We start from the raw sequence: 22,236 nt of genomic DNA on the forward strand, positions 1-22,236 counted from the left end.
AAACTCACCATTCACCCAAACGCAGAACCTCAAGAAGTCCAGATATCGTTCACCTTCCACTGGATCCCACCCAAGATCAGGGTAGCCCTTCTCCACTAACTCTGAATTCGATTGCAAACCACAACGTGACAAATAAATGGCGATCTTTTCAAGGTAGTGTTCTCTGAGAGCCAGAGCGAGCTCTGTGTTCTCCATGAGAGAGGAGTAAGCCACATCTAAGGGGGTTGAGCCCCTCAAAGACGGCCTCGACAGTAGAATATTACTGTTCTCCAATAGGAAGTCAAAGTGATCGAACATGGCCTTTTGATTCTGCCTGGAGGTACGGCAGAAGTAGCAAAGGAATCTGCAGCAGGCTACGACCATCTCATGGGACGTGTCTTTCTCCTTGGAAGCTGGTTCACCCTCCGTCGTTTGTGGTTGAGTTTGAGCGTCAGATTGCGCCTGTGCCCGCCTACCAAGCGTGTTCATCATGATCGCCATCACGTTCTCGTGTATTCTTAGCACTCTGATCAAATCTGGATGCTGGAAGAAAGTGTGATTGTTCACCAGCTTCCAAAGTCGCTCTCTGACGAGCTCCTCCTCCTCTTGAGACATTTGCACAGGCAGTAGAGCACGAATTTGGCTCAGACCAACCCACATTAGAGCAGCGTCGTCCCTCGTTTTACTGTTTATTACGTAGGTCTTCTCTAGAGCTCTAATTAACTCGCCTACGGTATCGTATTGACGAACCAATAGGCTGAACATCTCGCGGACCAATTTAGGAGTCTCGATTTGGGATTCCTCCGCCCAGCTGACGATGGTTGATATCAATACCTTACGGAATACCTCTGTAGAAAGATAGAAGAGCACATTTATAAAGTTATGAGTTATATTTTATGGTTACAGCACAGTAAAAAGGTAATACGATAGAATTTTACCTTCTGGAGTCTTTTTCTCAGGTTCAGGTTCTACTTTCGGCTCTTCCTCCAACTCTTTCACAGCGTTGATGAAGTTAAACAGTCTCTTGATAGCCCCAGGCTTTTGAACCTCCTCTATTGGTTCGTTCGCAGCGTCAGCTGCATCCTGAAGTGCGTGCAAAGACACGTACGACATCAAATTATTATGGAATTCGTTCATTTTGGTTATCAAGTCCTCTCCACAAGGAATATTATCAGGATCGTCGGCGTAGTCCGTGTTCTTGAAGCTCAAAATCGCGTTCATCTGCTCACGTGGCGGACATCTGAACTCTCTGGTCTTCTTGGCTGCCACTGCTGATGGCAAGTCGGACTGCTTGATCTCGATGTAACGACGAAGCTGATCGGACTGCAGGTCACCGACAAAATCGTGGCTGAAGGCAATGATAGATTCAACGCGATGTCGAAGCTGGATGTCGTTTAGATGATGAAGCAAATAGCACATTTGTAGTTTCGCTCCCTCTGCCATCTTCATGTGGAGCAGTCCTTTTCTGTGCTCGTCTTTTCCTTCTGCAATAAATCATTATCATTATACCTATGTTCAACCTACGAATAATTAGATTACACTGTATCTTACCTTTGTCAAACGTTGGGTCCCAAGTCTCGGGATGAATCATGATGAGAAGCTTCATGACGTCCTCGTTCCTAAGCATTCCAACTAGGAGCAGCCTGTCTACGAGTTTCAAAAGCGGCCTGTAAAAAGCAAAAGCGGCATAAGTAAAGGTCACGCGAACAGTGTGCAGCCAGTAGCAAAAGCGGCGCAAATTATCCTGAGAACGTCTGTCCATCTCACGCAATCGTCGTCGAAGATGCTAAGTTATGCAGAATAGCCCAGGCGTGCGCGTATTCATAATCTTACATACAGGAAGAGATTCTCATTGCTGCCACCGATCGGGTCGCGATTGTGGACTTGATTGACCTGAACGGCCTCGCTCAGAGCCTCCATCACATAATCCCGTACGATGTCGAGGGGGAAGAAGGGACTGTAGAGAGTCCTTATATTCTCGATCGTTTGGTCGCTGGAAGGAATGTCCCTTGATGTCGACTATTAGTCAGGGTGTTCACATCTAGGTTTGGATAAAAAGTACTTACCTGATGTCCGTCATCTTCATTTGGGGGCGAACGGACTCGGTTTCTAAGTACCTGAGGCTGTGCCTCATCTCTTCGTTTTCGTATAAGTCCTTCAGCTCTTGACCTGTGGATAAATTCAATTAGATCTGTGTTTTAAGATATTTTACTGTACCTTCAGATTAATTTTCTTACCTAAAGGAATGATGAACTCGTTCTTGCACACTTCCATTGTTGTTGCGTGCGACTCGAGGTGGAGAGCGATTAGCAAATCGTAGAATCCTTGTCGTAGGGGCCCGGACATGTATTCCGCTCGGATTGCATACAGCAATTGCTTCTGATCGACGTGTTGGCACAGGGCGTGTGCTGCTCTGTAGTTCGATTGGTAGCACAGGGCTGCGTAGAGGGTCAAGGTATGCGCGTGGAAACTGCAAAAATTTAATAACATTATTAAAAAAAATGAATATTTGTATATCCATTATTGGTCAAATAGTTCTACCTGAGGAGCTTGTCCATTTCGATGAGCTCCAAAATATCAATGCACCTGTCCTCTTCAGGAATATGCAACGCCAGCATCGATATCGCGTCCTCGCACAGCATGGACCATCCCCTGATATCGGATAGCTTCAGAGCGTGAACTTGAAGCGACTGATTGGGCACTCTGGCCCACTGGTGAGGCTTCAAGCACTGCACCTTCAGCCTAGGGGGGAACTGGGGTATCACGTGTCGTTCTGAGTTCTGCAAAACAGCAGCAGACAAGGGTAACGTCGTGGAGGTCCTTCCCAGCTCGATCTGGAGGATCTCCTTGCTGGTAGCCTCCACGAAGATGGCAGGGAATAATTTCGTATCTGGTTCCATTTTGAATTTGTGGCTTGTCTCCTTGCCCTCGCAGGTGAAGGAGACCCAGCCAGTTGCTGTGTCCACGAAGCAACCGACGAACATTCCTTGCGATGCACCCTTACCTGATGCATCCTGTGTGACTTCGTTGTAGAGCTCGTCTGCTCTTACCATGTAGCAACTCTGTCTGTCGACTCTGTAATGAAAGCAAGTGTCCATTGTTTAGTTTTGGAGCTTCTTGAAATGAGTATAATTTATTGAAAAGTGGAGAATGAAGCTTACTGTTCAATGGGACGGTCGTAGTCATCGGTGATAACGACTGAGCCTTTTCTTACGCGGGATAAGTTGAAGTCTTTCGTGTGCAGATGGTACTGAGAGGTGACCCAGCCGACGTAAACGTGAGTTGGATCCTGCCCTGGGAAAATTCGTACCCCATAGAAATATTCGTTCATTAACTTCAAGCATTCTGAGTCGTATATTTCGTTTCCAATTGCTTCGACGCCGGATCCGCTAAGGACTGACATCGCCTTTGGCGCGTTGCGTTCTGGGATTTGAGGCGGTACCACCTTTAAATCCGCCTAGAGTGGAAGATGACAATTAGTTTAGGTTTGTAAACTTTACTGAATTTATGAAGCAGTGTGGTTAGACCCAGTTGGACATATAAATAAATAAAAAAATTTTTTACATTTGATATGCGAACTTGAGGAGGCCGGCTACTTGCTTTATTCATTGAGAGTGTCTTGGTGCTCTTGTCGGAGACGTCTGAGCGTACAGGGGGCTCGGGCGTTTTCGCTTTCGCTTCCGGAGACTTCGCCTTACGCGAGAAGAACCTAGAAAAATTATTTTAAAATGAGAACTACTGAAATTAAAATATATATAAAAAGAATGAAGGGGACAGTAATATTTGTTGGGTTATTGTTCTTTGGTCTGAGCTACTGGGATGTCACTAAATTCTATTATTACTACTTAAGAGAAGCAACTATTTATGAAGCAGATCTGATAAAAAAGTTATAGAATGGACTTACGAGGCATCCTCCATCTCTTTACTATGTTTGCTTGGAAGTTTCAAATATCAGATTCAATTTGTTTCAAGAGTACTTTATTAAGTGTTCATTACTAACCGGAACGGTGAACGCCCGCGTTTCTTCTTATCGTCCTTCACATCGCCATTCATGTCGCCATACCCATTCATTTCAGCCTCGCTGGCTGCATTCTCCAAGTTTCCACCCCTTGACCCATAGAGGGAACCTTTCCTGGGGGGTCTAGCTGGCTTGTTCCTTTGCATAGGAAGTGGAGACTCTTTCATCATTTCATCCGCCTCCACTGCATCCTCTGAATAATTTCTTTGTAATCCTACGTTAAATAAATTCCCATTAATTCTGTATCATTTAATTAACCGATCGCATATAGGTTTCAAACGCGAGTATTTTTTTATTAATCTAATCTTTTACCTTTGATATCACTCATGCTAAAGCCAGACTTCATGATTTGCTCCATGTGAGCCGATGGCGCAGCTTGTTGTGCTTGCTCCACTTGCTCCGACAGCAGTTTGTTCTGGCGCATCTTAATTTCCTGCCATCTTCTTACTTTCTCATTCTCGGAGACGAAAGTGGACTGACAAATGACTGGCAAGGACAATCGAAGAAATTCCCAGTTCGCTTTCTCCATGGTTTCGAACATGTTATGGGAGATCTTCAAGCAAGGTGGGGTATCGGAACCTGCTGGAATCCTAGCGACGTCTATTCTAGTGTCTGCCATGTCATCTGTGTTTTCGAAGATTGGTTGATCTTTCGTGTACCAAAAAGTGACTGGGCGATTCATGTTCCTAGAAAAATATTATTAATTTAAAAAAATGTAGAATTAAGATGGAGGAGGAATGACGTGACAAGAAAAAGATTGCTTACACGCAGAATGGTTCATAGCCCTCTTGCAAACCACATGTCGTGAAGAACTTCAAGGTGTTCACATCTTGTCCAAATGTCAGTTTTGCTTTTTGTCCAACCCCCAGTGTGAAAGCTGGTACGAAAGAGTCTCCTTGCACATCGGCGAAAGATGTTTCGCCACCGAGTGCATCCATGAGTAACTCTCCATTCAGAGAAAAGCCTAAATAACATTATGTCGTGTTAATTCTATTATTGCTGATTGATTACATAGGTGTGTGAATAACTACCATAGAAAATAGTTTAATTATAGTTATTTCGTTCAGCAGTTAGTAAGTTCAATAACGCAGTATCGAAGCATAACGTATTAGATAAATTACAATTATCATCGAGCAATAATCATTAAGACATGTAACACATCTACATGAAACTATGGTTTTGCAAAGCAAGTGCGAAAATCGAGTAGTATGGAAGTATGAAACTCATGCACATAGTATTAAAGTAGAGTATCTCGTATTGAGGGCTTTAATATAAAAAAATTGAATAAAATTGCTAGGAAGGAATATAATGATGAAAGGAAGTTTAACTTTTTCTTGAATGGGGGAAGGATTGTTAAAAGTCGATGCTTTAGAAATTTCGAAATAAACGCGATGATATAGTGTTAGTGTAATTAGAGTCGTCTTCAGATTATCATTTTAGTTAGTAGGTAATTGTGAATCGAATGAATTATGAAAGCGCTACTATCGCTGAAATTGCAACACCGAGTAGAGTACTGGATACCAAAAAAAGACAAAAGTGAATGTGATTGTTTTATTAACAATGAGAACACGTAGTGGGTCGGTTGTGCAATGAAATTTCCAACACATACGAAAGCATTGCTGTAGTGACGGGGTGAACAAATAGTTGAAGACAAGTGTTTATTTACTTCACAAAAGCAATTGTAGTGTACACTTTTTTTTGTTTTGATGCAACGTCTGGGTAATCAAGCAAAACAAAACATTATTTGGACTGTACAAAGTTCATACAGAACACGATAAACTACTCAATGCAAATGAGAATTTGTTTTAGCAACAACTCAAGGGTATTTAATTTCGTGTATGCAACTCTGTGTCGATCATGGATCTGTCTGATTTTGGATCTCAGTTTCAATTCTATTGTCTGTATCCAGTAGTCTATCTCTTCGATCAAATTATATGTATATGTAGCTTAAACTGGCAGCTGAAGCGTTCACTTAAATATTCCGTCTTACTAATCGTTCGGTCAATTAGATCCAGGAAAACCCCGACAACGTCTCCAACTTGCCATTGTTTGCCAAATGTTTCGGCTGTGCCAGAGTATACTTTTTCCTCCTTTAAAATAAAATTTCACCAATTCGTCATTTCGTTCCGCGATGAAAGGCGAACCCTGTCGACTACCTTACAATAATACTACTCGGTTAACATCGGTATCGTGTGTGCACGAGCGAAATCGAGATTCGAATATAGGGAATGGGACAGAACAGTTGGTATACACTTAGATCGGTAATCGATACACTGTATGTACAAAGTAGCTTTGAGAAATGATCTCCACAGATTTCGTCGACGTCGATAGAAGTCAAGCCACACTTTCGAATGAAACTCCCATCAATTTCATTCAGCCTTGGGACAAGGATGCAGAAAAAAAACAATCAAGTCAACATGAAAGAAACATATAGAGACAAAGACAACAGTAGTGATGAAATAACTCAAAAAAACGGAGGCCCTCTAGATCGGGTATTGGTAAAATTGGACTCTTACTGATCGTTCTGTCCACGACGTCAATGAAACATCCAACTACGTCGCCCACTTGATATCTGTGACCAAACGACTCGTGGGAACCGGCGTGTACTTTGGTCACCTGACATTCACGATTGGCATCAATTATTCATGTCTTTTCACGACGCGTAATAAATTCATTTACTCTCTATTTTATCTTACCATAAACACTGCTGATCGTAAAAGTATTGGTCAAATTTCACTCATTTTGCGTGAGATCTCACAAACGGATTCAAATATCACAATTACAAAATAAAAATCAACAACTTACATTGTAACCATCAAAAGCCCAAGTAGTCTCGTCGCTTCCTAGCATACAGCCAGGCATGCAATCAGCCTTCGCCCAACCAACGCGCATGGGACCAGCAGTCAGCACCTCGAACTCGAAGTACCATTTGCCACTGGTGACTGCATAGTGCTTTTCCACTCGATAAGTCCTGAAGAATAGTTGCCGCAGTCTGTTGGCCTCCAAAAGTAGGGCTGCAGACACAAAAGAGTCCGTGAAAGGTCAGATCACGTAGTCTACTGTTAAGGCTCACTAGGACAGGTGTTCACCTTCGTGTTGTTCTCCAGTAGGTGGTTCTAACATGTATCCATAAACCAGGAGCGTTCTCACAGTTTCACTTGCTGTGTCACGATTAGCCTTCTTTATAGCTTCGTCGACTTTTGGATAGGGCACCAGATGAGGGCTCCTCTTCATCTCAGAATCTTCGTTCAAGCCATAGGTCCAGCCCTGACTGATTCTCTCCTTCGCCCACAAATTGTGAGTATTCTCAGCGAGCTGGTCAACCAGTTCCTCCATCTTCGGAGTAAGATTGATAGCAGTCAGATCAAGAGGAGCTGGCTTGTATCCACTGCTCTGTAGGAAAGGTTCATTCGGAAGCCTCAAAGTCTTAATTCTAGAGGGTGGCTTGTCCATAGTGATGTAGTACCCCAGAGCTAAAATAGTCTTCAGCGTTTGCACAGCCAGCTGAGTGTCGTATCGCTTCTCTGCAGCTGGTAGTCTCTCAAATTGCACGATGCAAGGATGAATTTTTCTCATATCATCTCTGTGCTCTCCATAGACCCAGCCAGCTTCGATCTTGTTCATAGCCCACATCTCGTGAATATTCTCTGCTAGTTTATCTCTAATCTGTTCGACGTAAGATGGAAGATTGATCATGGAGGTATCGACTGGAGCAGGCACAAAAGCAGTGTCATCTTCGACCAACCATGGTCCAGCTAGTACCACTTTGTTCATGTTCCCAAAATAGAAGCAAGGATCCAAGGACAGAATCTGTTGAGGCAATAGACTTTCCACCAAAGGCGAGAATTCTTCAGGTGGCTGGAACTTCAGTCGACCGTGGTCGCCACCCAAAAGAAATCTGCAAGATAATTTTGAGGAGCAACTGATCGCGGGGAAAAACATGCCGTCTAGGTTGAAGTTCCTGAAAGAGCCCATGATAGGCGCCCCATTGAAGGTGAATGTTATTATGGGCACTGTTAGGTCCAGTGCGCAGCCAATCACGTCGCTTTTTCTGATATAAGGTTCTGTGGCGTTGTGAACCACTTGTGTCTTCCTGCCACCGATCCACAAATGCGCCCCATCGAAGCCAAATGAGTAGAGGTCGTCGCCAACACCGTTTCCTCCCCATTTCTCCCCACCACCGGGATATGGCATGTATCTATTTCAAGAAAATAGGTGGGTTTATAAGTATCAGTTTTTCCCGATTGAAGAAACTTATGAGAATGGAAGATTATCGTACCCTGCAGTGTTCGCCCAACCGATCCTCAAGTGAGGCATCATGTGCGTCGTCTGTTCGATGTGATCGACGGTGACTTCGAAGTACCATTTCTGATAAAGCGCTGAGCCTTCGACTCTACCAACGAATATATTTGGCCTGACGCTGGCAACGTGGTCGACTAGTTGTGTTTGGAGGAGGAGGTTCTTTCCTGGTAGCAGGAAGTCGCAAATGTTGTTCTGCGAGGAGCGAACAGCAACACCATTACCCACGCAGAGCGAGCAAAGGACGTCTAAGACTTTTGGGTCCCTTCCGTGTTTTTCGAGCAGAGATATGATGACTTTAATGTGTTCGTCCTGTACAGAGAAAAAGCTTCCTTGTATCGAGGGATTTATATTAGGTTGATAGTTTAGTTTAGGAGAGTTTTGTGCTTACTCTCATCATGTTTAAAGCTTCAGGAGAATCGATGAGGACACAGTGAAGTACATCCAACATTCCTGTACCTTCGCTGGAAGCTTGTGAACCGAGACGACTGAACAGCCAGTTCAAACGGTTGCTGTTAGCGAATTGGGCACAGTTCGTGTGATTTCCTTTGATGATCGCAGCCAGGAGTTGGTACAAATAACCAGATATTTGGTCCCAAGCCTGACCACTCTCGTCTCCGGAAAGCGCCACGAGGAAGCCCTGCGAAGTGATCACGTTGATCTTGTCGATGGCTTCCAGAATGAGATTTAGTATGCCTTCCTCTTGGAACAGGTCTTGGCGATTCCTTAGGGCTCGGAATCTATTCTGTTTCTCTTCGTGTTCTGTGGAAAAATTGATGGCCTAGTACATCTAGTTCAGCCTTTAGGATTTTAGAGAATAAAAATGTGAATCTTACCCATGTCATCCTCGGGTTGAGCAAAATAATTAATCAAGTCTTCCAGACACATCACCATTTCGTTCAGATTCACATTTTGGAAGAACATAGACGCTCTTCTATCTACTTGCAGCGTCTCTAGGCCTCTAAAACATATTCGGTCCTTTTAGCGATCTGCCTGTCCATGTTAATTTATCATTCGGCTTGTAACTTTCTGTACGGCTCTGTACGGTTCCATCCAAGCCTCTACCATTTTTAAGTTTTCATATTTTAATGTGAACCACTGTTGCACAGCTGATCGATAGACACTCACGTGATGAACTGGGTGAACAAGCTGCTGCACTTTCTGATCACACGGGCTGTACGAGACTCCTCTTCCTGAGACCGGGAAAAGTCTAAACCGTCGTCCATCTTTCCTTCCTCGTGAAGGACTGCTTGCTTCTCCTCTACTTTACCCACGCCTTTTTTCTTCGTCTCGTACGACTGATATCACCATAGTCAACATTAAGTACATTATCTAGAACAAAATTCTAGACGATTACTTACCTTGTATGAGACCCAGAGACACGTAGTAGCGTGCTGCATAATGACAGTCGAGTCACCATACTTGATAATCGGCATTCCAATGACCTCCAGATCCTTATCCTCAAGGACGATCTTCTGGTCATCCTTCTCTTGTCGTAACCAGAATGTGGACGTTTCGATAGTCGCCTCGTTCCTTCAAATACAATACAGTATCGTTTACTACAGATCGCTAGGACGACATTTACTGTGAACTTTGAACTTTAATATTAAATAAGCTACCTATCGACTAAATACAGTTCATTGTTCTCCTTAACACCAAGATAACGTCCAGTAGTCAGGTGCCTGATCCTCATTGGGTGCAGCCAGTTGATGAATCCTCCTGCCCATTTGGTCCTCGCCAGCTCGAGCCTCCATAGAGATCGAGCTTGGCTCATTACGCTACCACCCTCATAGATCACTATACTGTAAACAGTGCAGTGAATTAAGTATTGGAAGCCTTATAGAACGCGAGCCTCGCTAATCGAGTTATCCACAAAAACGATTAACCGAAAGGGTAATGACGACTCGCGAGTAACCACAAATCTGTTATTCTAAATAGAATTATCTCAGGCTGTTTGGGTGGAAAATAAAAATGATGAAAATTTACTTTTGACTCGGGTCTGTGCTCCAATTAGACGGTATGGTGAGACACTCGTCACCGCCATGGAAAAATCGCAGTACATCACCGCCAAATACATAACCGACGTATTTCATTCGACTGATTCCTGTTCCGTATGGCTGTACTGACCAATGGGTCACGTGGAACGAAGCATTCACCACCGACAGATCGTTCTCTTTCGTGGTGTGCTGAAAGAGAACAGGTGCGTTAGTGGCGTGCACCGTCTGGCACGAGGAGAGCTCTGATGGATCATCGGCGAAGTGGTTACAGACGGGCAGTGGGCCAATAAAACCTCATCGATTTTTTCGCCGAGGTAAAGGGGTAAAGATCATCGATTAACTGTACAAGGGATTGCTTACCAAGTATCTTTCCGTGGCTACGGATACCAGAATGAGGTCGTCACCCACTCGGACCTTTTCACCCTCGGACCTCTGTTTCGACGCTGGGTGCACTGTCCACCAGCAAGCCTCCCCTAAACGAGTATCGTGTTTTAAATTGTAAGAAAAGTTTAGGTGAATTTTTGATGGATAATAATTCTTCTAACGAACCTTGAGAATGTTGTTGTAGACCCACGTCGAAAGCCAACTTATCGTTGGACGAGCTGGTCGATAGACAAGCCAAATACTGTAACAAGTGTAGTATCGAGTCACCCAATTGTCTTCAGAGAAAAGGAGTATTAAATGTTTCAGTAGGTACTTACCATATCGCTGTTCTGATGCCTCAATAAAATAGCATTACCATACAAGAGCGTTCTGTGTCCAGATCCGGTACCTTTTCCCTAGAAATAGGAGTAGGCATCGTAAAAATCGAAGTACGTCTGCAGGGGGCCTGAGATATTTATAAATCGAAAATCGGTCAAAGGAAAAAGAAGGAAAAATCAAAGTAAAGAAGCGTACTGATAAGAGGAGGCCATAAATAATGATCGCTAACGAATAAACGTTAATGTGAAAGCGCGTTGAAAGTGTTATTCACTCGTACACGTAAAATACAATGCGATGGTGTCAGCGTTAGAACATAAAAAGCAAACAAACGCAATTCGAACAGAAAAGTAACGAACGTACAAAGAAAAAGAAGAAGACAGAATCCAAGCAAATGATGTTACCCAAGCATGAACATAAACGGTGACCTGAAGTGATACGAAAGATATACTTACTAAATTTTCTTGCTGCTGCAAAGAGAAACATAAGAGTTGTAAATCTTGTCTTTTTTCTCTCACCAATTGTGTGTGAAGAAGGTGAATGGTAAAACACGCGTACGATGTCGTTCGATTGATTGAGAATGACTTCGTATAATGCTTTATGGACGATTCACGTTTACGAGCGCTTGGTTGCGACGCTTCTGCGAGCGCAACAAAAATTGGAGAACAGAGAAAGGGGACAAAGACAATACGAGTAACGACAGACAAATTACGTTTTGTTACACGACTACATGGACGCATGCCACAATTATTGGACAAAGGGTACGATGAGGATGCATTCAGAAAATCGTTCAAATCGTTTTCTCACAAAAAAAAAAAAAAATAGAAAAACCTGATCGTCTCTAGAAAATCGTGTTTTCCAGAAAAAAATACTCGCGATCGTCTACTTTCTAAGTGCATCGTTCGGTTTAGTGGATTTGTATCGTACAAAAATAAGTCAGCGGTTTCGTTGATTAATCTCTCCTGCATTCGATGCGATATCAGACTTTATGGCCCACTCCTATGCAGGTGATTTGCGTCCGGTGGTCTCTAAACGCATAATGCAGAGGAGAGCCTCGTTCATCATGATTAAGAAACTTTGCGCTCAAAAATGCTGAAAATATGCTTTCGTCGCGTCAACGAGCAAAAACAGGGATTATGGTAAAAAATCGAACACGGATGTCTGCACAGAAAAAGTGAACGCAGTATGGATGAACCCTGTTGTATTTACAGATGAAGAATCGCAGAATTGTTTTGGATAGGTCGTATGACGACGTTTGCGATACATGAGAATCTTGGTAGGACCCTACACTGTAGGGTGATAAAGAAATGGTACGTTACCGTCTCAGAACCGGCAGCAGTGACCAATTCCTGCAAAGCCCTCACAGAGAGAGCCTGTTCTATTACGAATACGCATTGCGACAGGTCCGGTGGTATATTCTACAAACATAAAAGAACCTTCGATGTTAATGCTGTTCTTCCTTCGTGCTCACGGTAGAGCCATCAGTTATAGTTAACAAGCTGATTATGACTTTCATTTTCGCTAACCGCATCACGTAAATGGATTTTAAAGTTTACTGAAGCTCGTGTAGAACGTCTTCTAACTTCTCCTAAAATATCCAGCTTTTCATTAAATTATAAAGATTCGAGTCAGTTCTATTTTATCGTAAATCGTAGGAGAAATTTCATTAATCAATTCAGAAACTTTGAAGCACCTCTGTTATTCTTGAGTGTAACGTATACACTATCCGTATGATTAATTTGGCAAGTTGATACGTCCAGACTGATAACTGAGAGCCAAGAGATTACCTTGTCTGCGATGTTCTCGAGGAAACAGTGCCTGTTACCGAATCCCTCGGCTGCTAGGCACACCCTTTCGCCTGTCGCTGTACAGGATAGACATACCATATCCTCCTAAAAATTTTAATTCATTCTTCAGTTTCTTTCTGTTCATCGTAACTAAATGTTAGTATTTTAAACAGTTAGTTCCCCAAAATTATTATACAGCAAGCACTGATTCAGAGTCTATATCACTTAAATTTTCAAAAATTCAAACATTCGAAAATTCAAAAATTCGAAAATTCAAAAATTCAAAAATTCAAAAATTCAAAAATTTAAAAATTCAAAAATTTAAAAATTCGAAAATTTAAAGATTTAAATGTTCTAAAGTTAAAAAATTTAAGAATTCAAGAATTCTAAATTTCTTACATTTCGAATCGCCTATCTCCTTGGGAATACTTTCACGTACAGATCCAAAAGACGTAACAATAACCGAGCACACCTGTATTCTGAAGAACCTTCGGTCTGTTGAGAACATATTTCTCTAAATTCCAATACATAAATTTGGATAAACCGCTCTATCAAACAGGAGCACGTAATCGTGTACGATACAGCCAAGTGGTGACGCAACCCTCAGAAATCTCTGCAAAGAGCGTCTCTTCCTAGGTAATTGAGAATGCTAAAAGGGGGGATGTCGCGTGAGGGGAAGGCAAGATTGCGCGTTGAAAAAACGATTCATTGATGCGTCGGAAATACGAGGAGGGGCATCACGATGACCTTTACGAAACGCTGAAATATGATGTGAGCCAAACGGCAGATGATATGTTCAGTGCCAGAACCAATTTGGACCAGCTCAGGAATGCGTGAACGTGTTTGCGCCGAACATACTGGGAAACGCTTCCCAAGATTTTCGACGAAACTTGTCTCCAAGCAGCGATGCCACTGTTTCGCTCGGCAGACGAGTTACTTAAGAGACGATAATCGCATTCTCGGGCATAAACTACGGATGAGTCAGACAATGCACGAAACCATCACAGGCTTTGACATTGGGATAAAATATTCACTCTTCGAAGTAAATAAGCAACACGCTTTTGGAAGAAGCCTTGAATAAATAATTCGTATTACGTTAAAACATAAATCGCGAAGATTGTGAAAGTAGAATCCAGAAAACCGTTGAGATTCTCTTTCAATGTAGAGTGATATTTTTAAACGGCGATATTAGCATCGTCGACGCATTTAGATTCTCAATTTAAGGCGAATGGTTGATACAGATGTCCACGTGTGCTCGAAATTAGCGCGCTACCTGTTCACCAGTCAGGGAGTGGCGCGCGCGATAACGTAATTATACGATTGCGAATACGTATATAATTGCGATCGACTGTGAACAGTGTAACAAGGTTATTTCCATCGAACGACCGAAGAAAACTGTCGTGTCGCGTATAGCTCGAAATTCCGTGTCGTTTCTCAATTTATAATTCGCAGCCACGCGAAACACTGGTCCCGTCCGGTTACTTTGCATACTTTCACGCAGACAAACGCGACACGCGCGTGTCCGTTCCTAAACGCACTGGAAATAACGTTGCATAAATAACGCACGTTACGGAACGAATTACCATAACGTGTGACTGGGTTAAATGAAAAAGCACGCGAATCATCGTTGCGTCGACTTTACTTGTATTTCCGGCATGCGAGGCGCCGAATATCTCCGGAAATTCAGTCCAACAGACAGCTGATGACTTTCTCCAACCCCCTCGTTCGTCTGCTCCTCGAAACGGCGCGCAATTTCCGGTCGAATCGATCGACTAGCCGAGGCGTACCATTGATCAACGCGCATCGTCGAGATTTATTGTAATGTTTGATCACGGTGATAACGTGGGACAATCGAAAAAAGCGAACGAACATTATAATGAAAGTGATAAGCCGATTAGTTCCACTGTCCGCTGGATCAAGCACGATCGAAGCTGCAACGTGTTGCGGTATAGGTCAAGGGTGCGTCTATATTTTACTAACGGATAATCGAGCGTAATTTTCTACCAGGGAAAAGTAAATATTAATCGCGTGGAGTTCGGTAGGAAGTGGAGCCAGCAGTTTCGACTGTCTGGCGACTTCCAAATTTTTAGTCCGAAAGTGACAAAGCAATTGTGGAGGTCAGCTTAAACAGATAATGCGTTCCGTCTCTCCATTATTCAACTTCGTTTTATATCTTAATGGTACTTTGCAGAGGAAAACAATTTGATCAGAGATGCAATTATCTTGCAGCAAGACAAAGCAATAAATTATAAATTAAAATCATTTCATCAGAGGTAAAGGAACAGATTCCTCAATTCGAATCCATCGATAATTACCAATCGATGCCTCTATTATCTTAGCAAGCTTTTAGTGCTTTCTAAAGCAATTGTGTCAGCCAGTTGCTACCTCACTACATCGGACCCACAGACGCTTTGTAACGTAAATGCTGCTTTCTTGAGGATCGTGTACGCGGACACACGATCGCTTTTCGAGGTGGAATCTTTAATGAGGAGGAACCTACAGAGGCCAGTATTGATCATACGGAACAATGCAACGTCGATCGCTAAAATTAACTGTCGCTGCTCTCCTAAAGAAGACCGAGGAGAGAGGCGCCTCGCGAGAGGAACGCCGCCGTCTGGCTCTGACGGCAATTAATAATTATTTTTAATTACCGTGGTCCATTCTTAAAAGCGCGAGAGGCTCGCGAAAGCGGATGATAATTTTAAGCGGCACGCCAGGATGCCAACAGTGGTTGACTTAATTAACGATCGTTACAAAGAAGCGAACCGCCTCTGACGACACAGTTTTCTACGCCAGCGATACTCTGCTCGGGCCATTTTACACGTAACCTCATCTCGAACGTTTCAACCCTCGAGCGATTCTGTTCAAAACAGTTTTACCATGCTTCCTCGTATATTTTTTTTTCTTGCTCGAGAAGGAGCTTCTCGCAGTGAAATTAGAAATATCGGTATATTGAAGTATCGATTCCTCATTCGACTGCCCAATCGAGATCCGAGCGAAGCTAGTCACTGAAAACTTCAAATGTTTCGTCATTCGGACATCTTGCATTTCGGCCCCAAACATCAAATTCTTCAGTAATCCCTAACAGTAAATTCTCGTAAGAAATCATGGAACCAACGTACACCTTTGAAAACAGCACGGAGAACAGGTGAGAATGTGGCGATCAGAAGATTGCTCGAATACAAATGCGCTACGATATATCCGATAGAGTCGAATTTACGATGTGATACCACGAAACGAGACTGACCCTTGTTTGGGCGTTTATATCTTATTCGATCAAATTTTATCGGCCCCCTGATCATAAGAAAGCATATTTCTCACGCGATAGCATAACGCGACGAATCGACGTCGGATTCCGTGTTTGTCGAGGGATTAACCCCCGAGTATGAGGGTCAACGATACAGCCGCGTGCCAATATGTTTCGTTCGGTTGAACAATCGATTTAGGAGTTTGTTCTTCTTGGAAACTTGAGAAGACTTGTTGAGGGGAATTGTTACGCGCTCGTAAAATTGTTCCCTTGTACATGTTTCACTGTCTGCGAGGGTTATAAAATTTGGGGATCGATAACATTCTTTCCTGCTTATTTATCCAAGTCACGAACAGCACTTCAAGCTTTTTAACACATTGTAAGTAAAATAAAAAGAGATGTACGATACCGCTTAATTTTATTAGCATGCAATTTCTCTCTTGGTTGCCTTTCCTCGGTTGAATCAATCATATTAGCGTTTATACGCGAAAAGGGAAGCCGATAGGCGAGCAACTGTTGGTTACTAATAGCCTAATCTCTGAAATCGCTGTTTTGACGCATTTCTGGATGATAGTAATTTCCTTGGAGACCTTGGAACTTCGACGTGTCCTTCTGCGGAAAAAGGAAGCACAAACTTCCGAAGATTCTTCCATGCAAATGTTGGGTCACGAGTAGTCTCTGTTGACCCAAGCCAGATCGACTTATTGAAACTAGTTCGATGAATCGAGCAACCTTGGGTCTTCTTGGAAATTTCTATCATAGCGTTGAAAGTCGAAGGAGCTAGACTTTTACAGACCGAGTGTCATCGTTAATAATTATCTGCTTTCCGATAGAGAAGAAATGCAGCAGGACGACAGTCAAGAGGCACCCATTGTCGAGACCGAGGTGGTCGAAAGGGGATCAAAGGGGAGATGCAAAAGCCAAATGAAAAAGAGTACGTGCTGCGCTTGCAAGAAAAGGAGAAGGAGATCCCGCAGGCGGAGATCCCGCAGGCGGAGGTCTCGCAAGGGGTGCAGGTGCAGGCGAAGGAGTCGCAGAAGTCGTCGAAAGAGAAGACACAGGCAAATTCTGTCACAGAATCCCTTCTTCATCTTCTATTTGGAGATGCTGGCTAGAACCCCGAATAAACGCGTGACGGAAGTGGCCTGCAGGGCTGGCAGGAGATGGTGCTCCATGAGCGACAAGGAAAGACAGAAGTACATAAGGCTTGCAGCAAGAGTGAGATGCAAGGCTACGTGCTCGAAGGGCAGAAAGAGATAAACTCGGTCAACGAGGGTCTCATTTCTGTGTCGAGAACGGCAGAATTCGAGATCGAAAGAGAAACTGGATCGAAGGAGGCAAGTACGCTCGGGCGCCAGGGAAAATGGATCGTGTGTGAACAGACACGCCTGAAAGGTGAGGCGAGTGAAAATCTCGACGATCCATTGGGAAGCGAAACGATTGTAAGAAAGTCGTATAATCGTGAAATTGAATCCTCTTGTTGAAACGAATGAAAAATCTTCGTCCGATAAGACCGTGTGTTCACTCGTTCACGCGATCGTAATCTTGTATTTTCTATGTGCATATGCATACATATATATAGAAGCAATAAATATATATGTTTTTGTTAACAAAGAGAAAGGAAAAGGGCGGAAAATCGATAGACACGCGTGCCGTTGGTTGGTAAACGCGTTCGAGATAACAGAGCCGCGTGCATCAGAGATGTATTTTTATTTAGGGGCCGGTATCGAGCATCAAGCGCGTGCAGCTTACGGAAGCTCAAGGCTGCGGTTACCCTCTCGGTCACTATGCTATTGCTTGATCCTTGCGGAGACGAACGAGGTCAAGGTCGTTCAGCGGGGGAACTTTAAGAGCTTCCACGATTCATTGAATTCCTCCCTGCCTTCCGCGTGTACAAACACTCGTCCTCCGCGCGAGGAGTATCGCGATTTTATGCAAGACTACAGTTTCACAGAGGCGGTGACAGGAGCACCATAAATACCGTTCGCCGTGAAGCTAACTTTAACATCGTCTAAGAGGATTTGTCTCTCAGCGTTGCGCGTTTTCCGTCGGAGCGCGCTCGAGCCCCAACGATAACGCGGCCTTCTACTCGGTTACGTTCTTTCATCGGAGATCCTATTCCTTTGATTAAGCCGCGCGCTTTTCGATGTCCCCACGTGATCCCTGACAGGGTGACTCTATCGAACTTAACCACGCGGGGCAAACCTACGAAATTATTATAAAATTTATCTCTGTCTCCGAAAAATCAGTGCTTGCTTCAGGTCTGTGTACAGAAGACCTATTCCCCTGAAGGGATCTCTAATTTTTGTTCCTTATAAAAAATTTTCTAAATTACCCATAAACACGTATTAGTACAGAGCAAATTCTATGCCATGTTTGATTCCAGAACTTAAGGTCTAATAAAAATTAGCAAAGCAATGACTCACCGTACGAAGGAAGGATACGTCATCCTGCTCGGAACCACCCTCGCTGTCAGCCATCCCGTCGGTACGTTTTCACGTAACCTGGACGAGCTGTTTCGCAGTTTGGCTCGCCTATTTCCCTCGTTCCGTGTCTACTCCCTCCTGTTCTGTTGCTAGTCGACCGAGCCAGCCAAGGGATGGTCACACGCAGTCACGATTCGACATGTTTCGCCCCTCGTCTCCTCTTCCGTTACTCTCTGTCTGCCCGGTGCAGAACGTTTCACTTCGTCAACGACGACGAGCACGGTGCCGACGACGTCCTAACCTCCGGTGGTGCACCAATGATCAGCCACTACTGGCCCGAGGGTGCCTCGCGTGAACGTCGACAGTCCCTGCGCAAGCGCCTGTTCTCTTCAATCAAATTCCGCATGCTCGAAATTCCGTCGTTACGGCCACGATACCGCTGCTCCCACGACCACCACGCGTGCAACCCCTTCGTTATTATTTTCTTTACGACTGTCACTCGGTGGATGATGATTAGATAGTCAGAAGTTAGATCTCGAGGAGATTGGACTGGAGATTTCAAGCGAGCTGAGTTTTATTTAAATACTGGAGAATTTTTCTATGGGGTGGTTGGATATTTTTAAGAACGTGGAAAAATAATAGATTTTTAGGTTCGAAGGTGTTTGAAGCTACTAACCATGGCCCAGTGTCTTTTGTTAGTTAATGCAGTTAGGAGACACGGTGTTGTAGCAATTGAATCAGGGGTAATTGCGAAGGGTGCTGGACGGAGAAGGACTTTGTCTAATGAGTAGAAAAACTTGAATGTTGTCGTGCTTAGTTGGACGGTCTGTGGAGACAAGTAATTATGGTGACCTAGAATCGCGAACCGCTGTGCGTTTCGAAACCTGAAATACCTATATTTACACGCCACTCGATGGAAACTTAGTATCGTTCGCACAGGAAAATTAAATACAAGAGAAAAGCGTATTAATCGAGTGGAAAAGTAACGCAACTACGCTGCTCTTTTATTATTTACGATTTTCCTGTTATCCATTTTCCTATCATCGTAGTTCCTGCCGCGTAGATTCAGATATAAAATTGAAAGCTCTTGATAGGTTTAAGTAAAAATAGTTCAGAGCTTGCCTAGCCCATACTTCAGGATCAATTTCAGTCCTCAGAATGACTCACTGAATGACTAAACTTCCTGTGGCTGTATAGCATCAGAAACTGTGTCAAACAGAAATCTAAACGAATCACCGAATCATCACCAATTCCTTGCACAATTTACACCCTTGTCAACGAGAAAAGATTCAATTAGCCGCACTTCATGTCGACAGCACACGATGAACGTCGCTCGCGGGTTAATCGGATAATCAAATGATCTTTCGGAGGATGACAGCCTCGTCGATCAGCGACACGAACAGCCGCAGGCGAGCCGAACCTATTTCATTCTAGTGTCTATTTCCAGCAACGGGGCAGAAATAGATGCATTTAACAGCACTCGTTCGAAATCGCCATACGTGTTTGGCCGCGTTTCCGCTCGAATTAGAAATGGTAACGGCGTTGATCGAAGGTTAAGGATATCTCGATCGACCCGAATACGCGGGAACCAGGATTCATCGATCGTCCAACAGATTCCGATCGTTCGACGACGTTCTCTATCGATACGAATCACCGTCGCCGAAACAACTGGCAAAGGATCAAACATAGAACATAAACGTTCGCGCACTAGATATTTCCTTGGACAATTCTCGTTGCTCGGAGCGAGAAAATACACTTTGTCATTGGGGTAAAGCCGTCAATGTATTCGCCTCTCTGACCGAACGCGGTTTCGTAATTTCGCCGACTGGCGTGCCAAAATACGCGATACTCTGCTCTATAGCCGAGGATAGTTACCTGTCGTCGAGTTCGAATACCTGAGTAGATCTCCGGGATCGAGATGGATATCGATTGATCCTGGCCACGATTAAATAGCCGCAAAGTTTCGAGAACGCTCCCTGCGGCTCGTATCGCACACGGCCGTACGCGCGCACGCACGAAACCCACACACTCACCGAATGCGTATCATATGCAAATGCATCGAGGTCGATTGATCTTTCGAGCGTCCGCAATGCAACCTGTGCTGCACGCCGCGTTACCGTCCAACTTCACGATTTTCAACCACTGGTAAACTCACTGTTCATCGCGGAACGAACGATGGTCGCGGGGCGTAAGGCAGAAACGGAGGTAACACTTTGTTGGGAAAATTCACCTTGCAACGGAGAACTCTTCACTGTATGCGTGTGCGCGCGTGCGACGGTACACGCACTTTTCAAACTCGATTTCCGGTTCGACCTCGTTCGGTCGAGAAGTTCGTTCGGGGTGGCTGGATCTTCCGTTTGTCCGTCGGGGCCCCTACGACGAAATTCGTATCGAGGCTCGAGCGGTTCTGTCGGAGTGCGGTACCGAGCGGAATGGAGCGAGCTAGCGGCTCTACCCGGCTATTTTCAGCCTCGAGCCGAGCCCGCGTTGGCTCTCCTCAAGCGACGCGCCGTCGTTTCCCTATAGACCGGCCTAAACACACGACGTCTATCTCCTTTATGTTTTTAAGTCGTCAAAGAGGGTGGTTGTGTGTGTTCTGAGAGAATTCGTTGCGAGAAATTCGGAAAAATTCGGGAGTGACTCGTAAATGGTGTGGACCCTGGGCGAGTAGATGAATATCTATAATTGTCTCGTTTTATTCATAGATGAAATAGAACTGGAGGTATATTGGTAATGTATTAAAACGAGGACTGTTTTAAATATAGTGGTGAGATAGGGAAAAGTACTTTGAAAAATTTTGAAAAGTGGATTTACAGTCCATCTGTGACGTTTCAATCTTATGTAGATCTAAATGCTAATTAAAAAAAAAAAAAGCAGAAACACTGGGGAGGAGAGAGAGGGTGGTATGTTACTTAAAAGATAGAATTAATACCAAGAATTTGGGTGAACATGACCAAGGGACCAGTGACCACAGCTGACCAGTGGTCAAGAGTCCAGGGGACGTAGGCTGTCCAGAGGTCAGAGTGATCCGGGGTAGCCCAGGGAATTCAGAGGGTCGCTGGGACGATCCGTACCCTCCGGAGACTCCCGTGCGAGTGAGAAATTCGTCGACCTCCAGGGGTCAATATTTCTTTACACTCGATTAATCAATTTCTACCACCCGAAGAACTTGTTTCGTTGGTTCCCCCTCTCTTGGTTAGAAAGTATATATACTCTTGAAGGACGACGAATTTCACACTCGCTCCGGAGTCTCCGGAGGGCGCGGATCATCCTGGCGATCCTCGGGAGAAACTCCCTGGACTACTCTGGACTACTCTGGACTACTCTGGACTACTCTGGACTACTCTGGACTACTCTGGACTACTCTGGACTACTCTGGACTACTCTGGACTACTCTGGACTACTCTGGACTACTCTGGACTACTCTGGACTACTCTGGACTACTCTGGACTACTCTGGACTACTCTGGACTACTCTGGACTACTCTGGACTACTCTGGACTACTCTGGACTACTCTGGACTACTCTGGACTACTCTGGACTACCTTGGGCTACCTTGGGCTACCTTGGGCTACCTTGGGCTACCTTGGGCTACCTTGGGCTACCTTGGGCTACCTTGGGCTACCTTGGGCTACCTTGGGCTACCTTGGGCTACCTTGGGCTACCTTGGGCTACCTTGGGCTACCTTGGGCTACCTTGGGCTACCTTGGGCTACCTTGGGCTACCTTGGGCTACCTTGGGCTACCTTGGGCTACCTTGGGCTACCTTGGGCTACCTTGGGCTAC

At 44.3% G+C, this 22,236-nt stretch overlaps 2 protein-coding genes across 30 annotated transcripts in view; both read right to left on the minus strand.

Annotated features, from left to right (window-relative positions):
* Ryr (Ryanodine receptor) overlaps positions 1-18,658 on the minus strand; it is a 30,381-nt gene extending 11,723 nt beyond the window's left edge. For 10 of the 29 annotated variants that reach the window (XM_076379539.1, XM_076379544.1, XM_076379538.1 and 7 more), the window contains exons 1-30: positions 18,453-18,658; positions 12,780-12,884; positions 12,312-12,410; positions 11,448-11,462; positions 10,995-11,072; positions 10,843-10,918; positions 10,654-10,766; positions 10,283-10,482; positions 9,916-10,098; positions 9,658-9,829; positions 9,425-9,594; positions 9,133-9,257; positions 8,688-9,058; positions 8,277-8,608; positions 7,087-8,195; positions 6,803-7,011; positions 5,988-6,087; positions 4,763-4,961; positions 4,310-4,683; positions 3,980-4,211; positions 3,884-3,904; positions 3,544-3,688; positions 3,141-3,436; positions 2,521-3,054; positions 2,217-2,449; positions 2,046-2,148; positions 1,817-1,987; positions 1,531-1,646; positions 918-1,463; positions 9-827 (exon numbers count right to left, since the gene is read on the minus strand). In XM_076379539.1, coding sequence (XP_076235654.1) covers positions 9-827; positions 918-1,463; positions 1,531-1,646; positions 1,817-1,987; positions 2,046-2,148; positions 2,217-2,449; positions 2,521-3,054; positions 3,141-3,436; positions 3,544-3,688; positions 3,884-3,904; positions 3,980-4,211; positions 4,310-4,683; positions 4,763-4,961; positions 5,988-6,087; positions 6,803-7,011; positions 7,087-8,195; positions 8,277-8,608; positions 8,688-9,058; positions 9,133-9,257; positions 9,425-9,594; positions 9,658-9,829; positions 9,916-10,098; positions 10,283-10,482; positions 10,654-10,766; positions 10,843-10,918; positions 10,995-11,072; positions 11,448-11,462; positions 12,312-12,410; positions 12,780-12,884; positions 18,453-18,506 — 7,300 coding nt within the window. In that variant the 5' untranslated portion in view covers positions 18,507-18,658. Of the gene's footprint in view, positions 1-8; positions 828-917; positions 1,464-1,530; positions 1,647-1,816; positions 1,988-2,045; positions 2,149-2,216; positions 2,450-2,520; positions 3,055-3,140; positions 3,437-3,543; positions 3,689-3,883; positions 3,905-3,979; positions 4,212-4,309; positions 4,684-4,762; positions 4,962-5,987; positions 6,088-6,513; positions 6,614-6,802; positions 7,012-7,086; positions 8,196-8,276; positions 8,609-8,687; positions 9,059-9,132; positions 9,258-9,424; positions 9,595-9,657; positions 9,830-9,915; positions 10,099-10,282; positions 10,483-10,653; positions 10,767-10,842; positions 10,919-10,994; positions 11,073-11,447; positions 11,463-12,311; positions 12,411-12,779; positions 12,885-18,452 lie in introns of all 29 variants that reach the window. The other 19 variants (XM_076379542.1, XM_076379548.1, XM_076379545.1 and 16 more) reach the window with 12 other exon arrangements.
* Positions 18,659-18,706: 48 nt separating this feature from the next.
* Positions 18,707-21,273, minus strand: LOC143180151 (uncharacterized). The gene is made up of 5 exons (XM_076379683.1): positions 21,267-21,273; positions 21,066-21,131; positions 20,963-21,006; positions 20,683-20,911; positions 18,707-18,832 (listed from the first exon to the last, which is right to left on the minus strand). The coding sequence occupies exons 1-5, from the start codon at positions 21,271-21,273 to the stop codon at positions 18,774-18,776; spliced, it is 405 nt and encodes a 134-aa protein (XP_076235798.1). The 3' UTR covers positions 18,707-18,773.
* Positions 21,274-22,236: the final 963 nt, after the last annotated feature.

Source organism: Calliopsis andreniformis, chromosome 6 (genome assembly GCF_051401765.1).
Source record: "Calliopsis andreniformis isolate RMS-2024a chromosome 6, iyCalAndr_principal, whole genome shotgun sequence".
Classification (NCBI taxonomy): Eukaryota; Metazoa; Arthropoda; class Insecta; order Hymenoptera; family Andrenidae; genus Calliopsis; species Calliopsis andreniformis.

Coding starts and splice junctions, on each gene's coding strand:
- LOC143180151 (XM_076379683.1), bottom strand. Junction 21,007..21,065: donor CGAATTTTTCCGAATTTCTC/GCAACGAATTCT, acceptor AAAAACATAAAG/GAGATAGACGTCGTGTGTTT. Junction 20,912..20,962: donor CGGTCTATAGGGAAACGACG/GCGCGTCGCTTG, acceptor GGCTGAAAATAG/CCGGGTAGAGCCGCTAGCTC.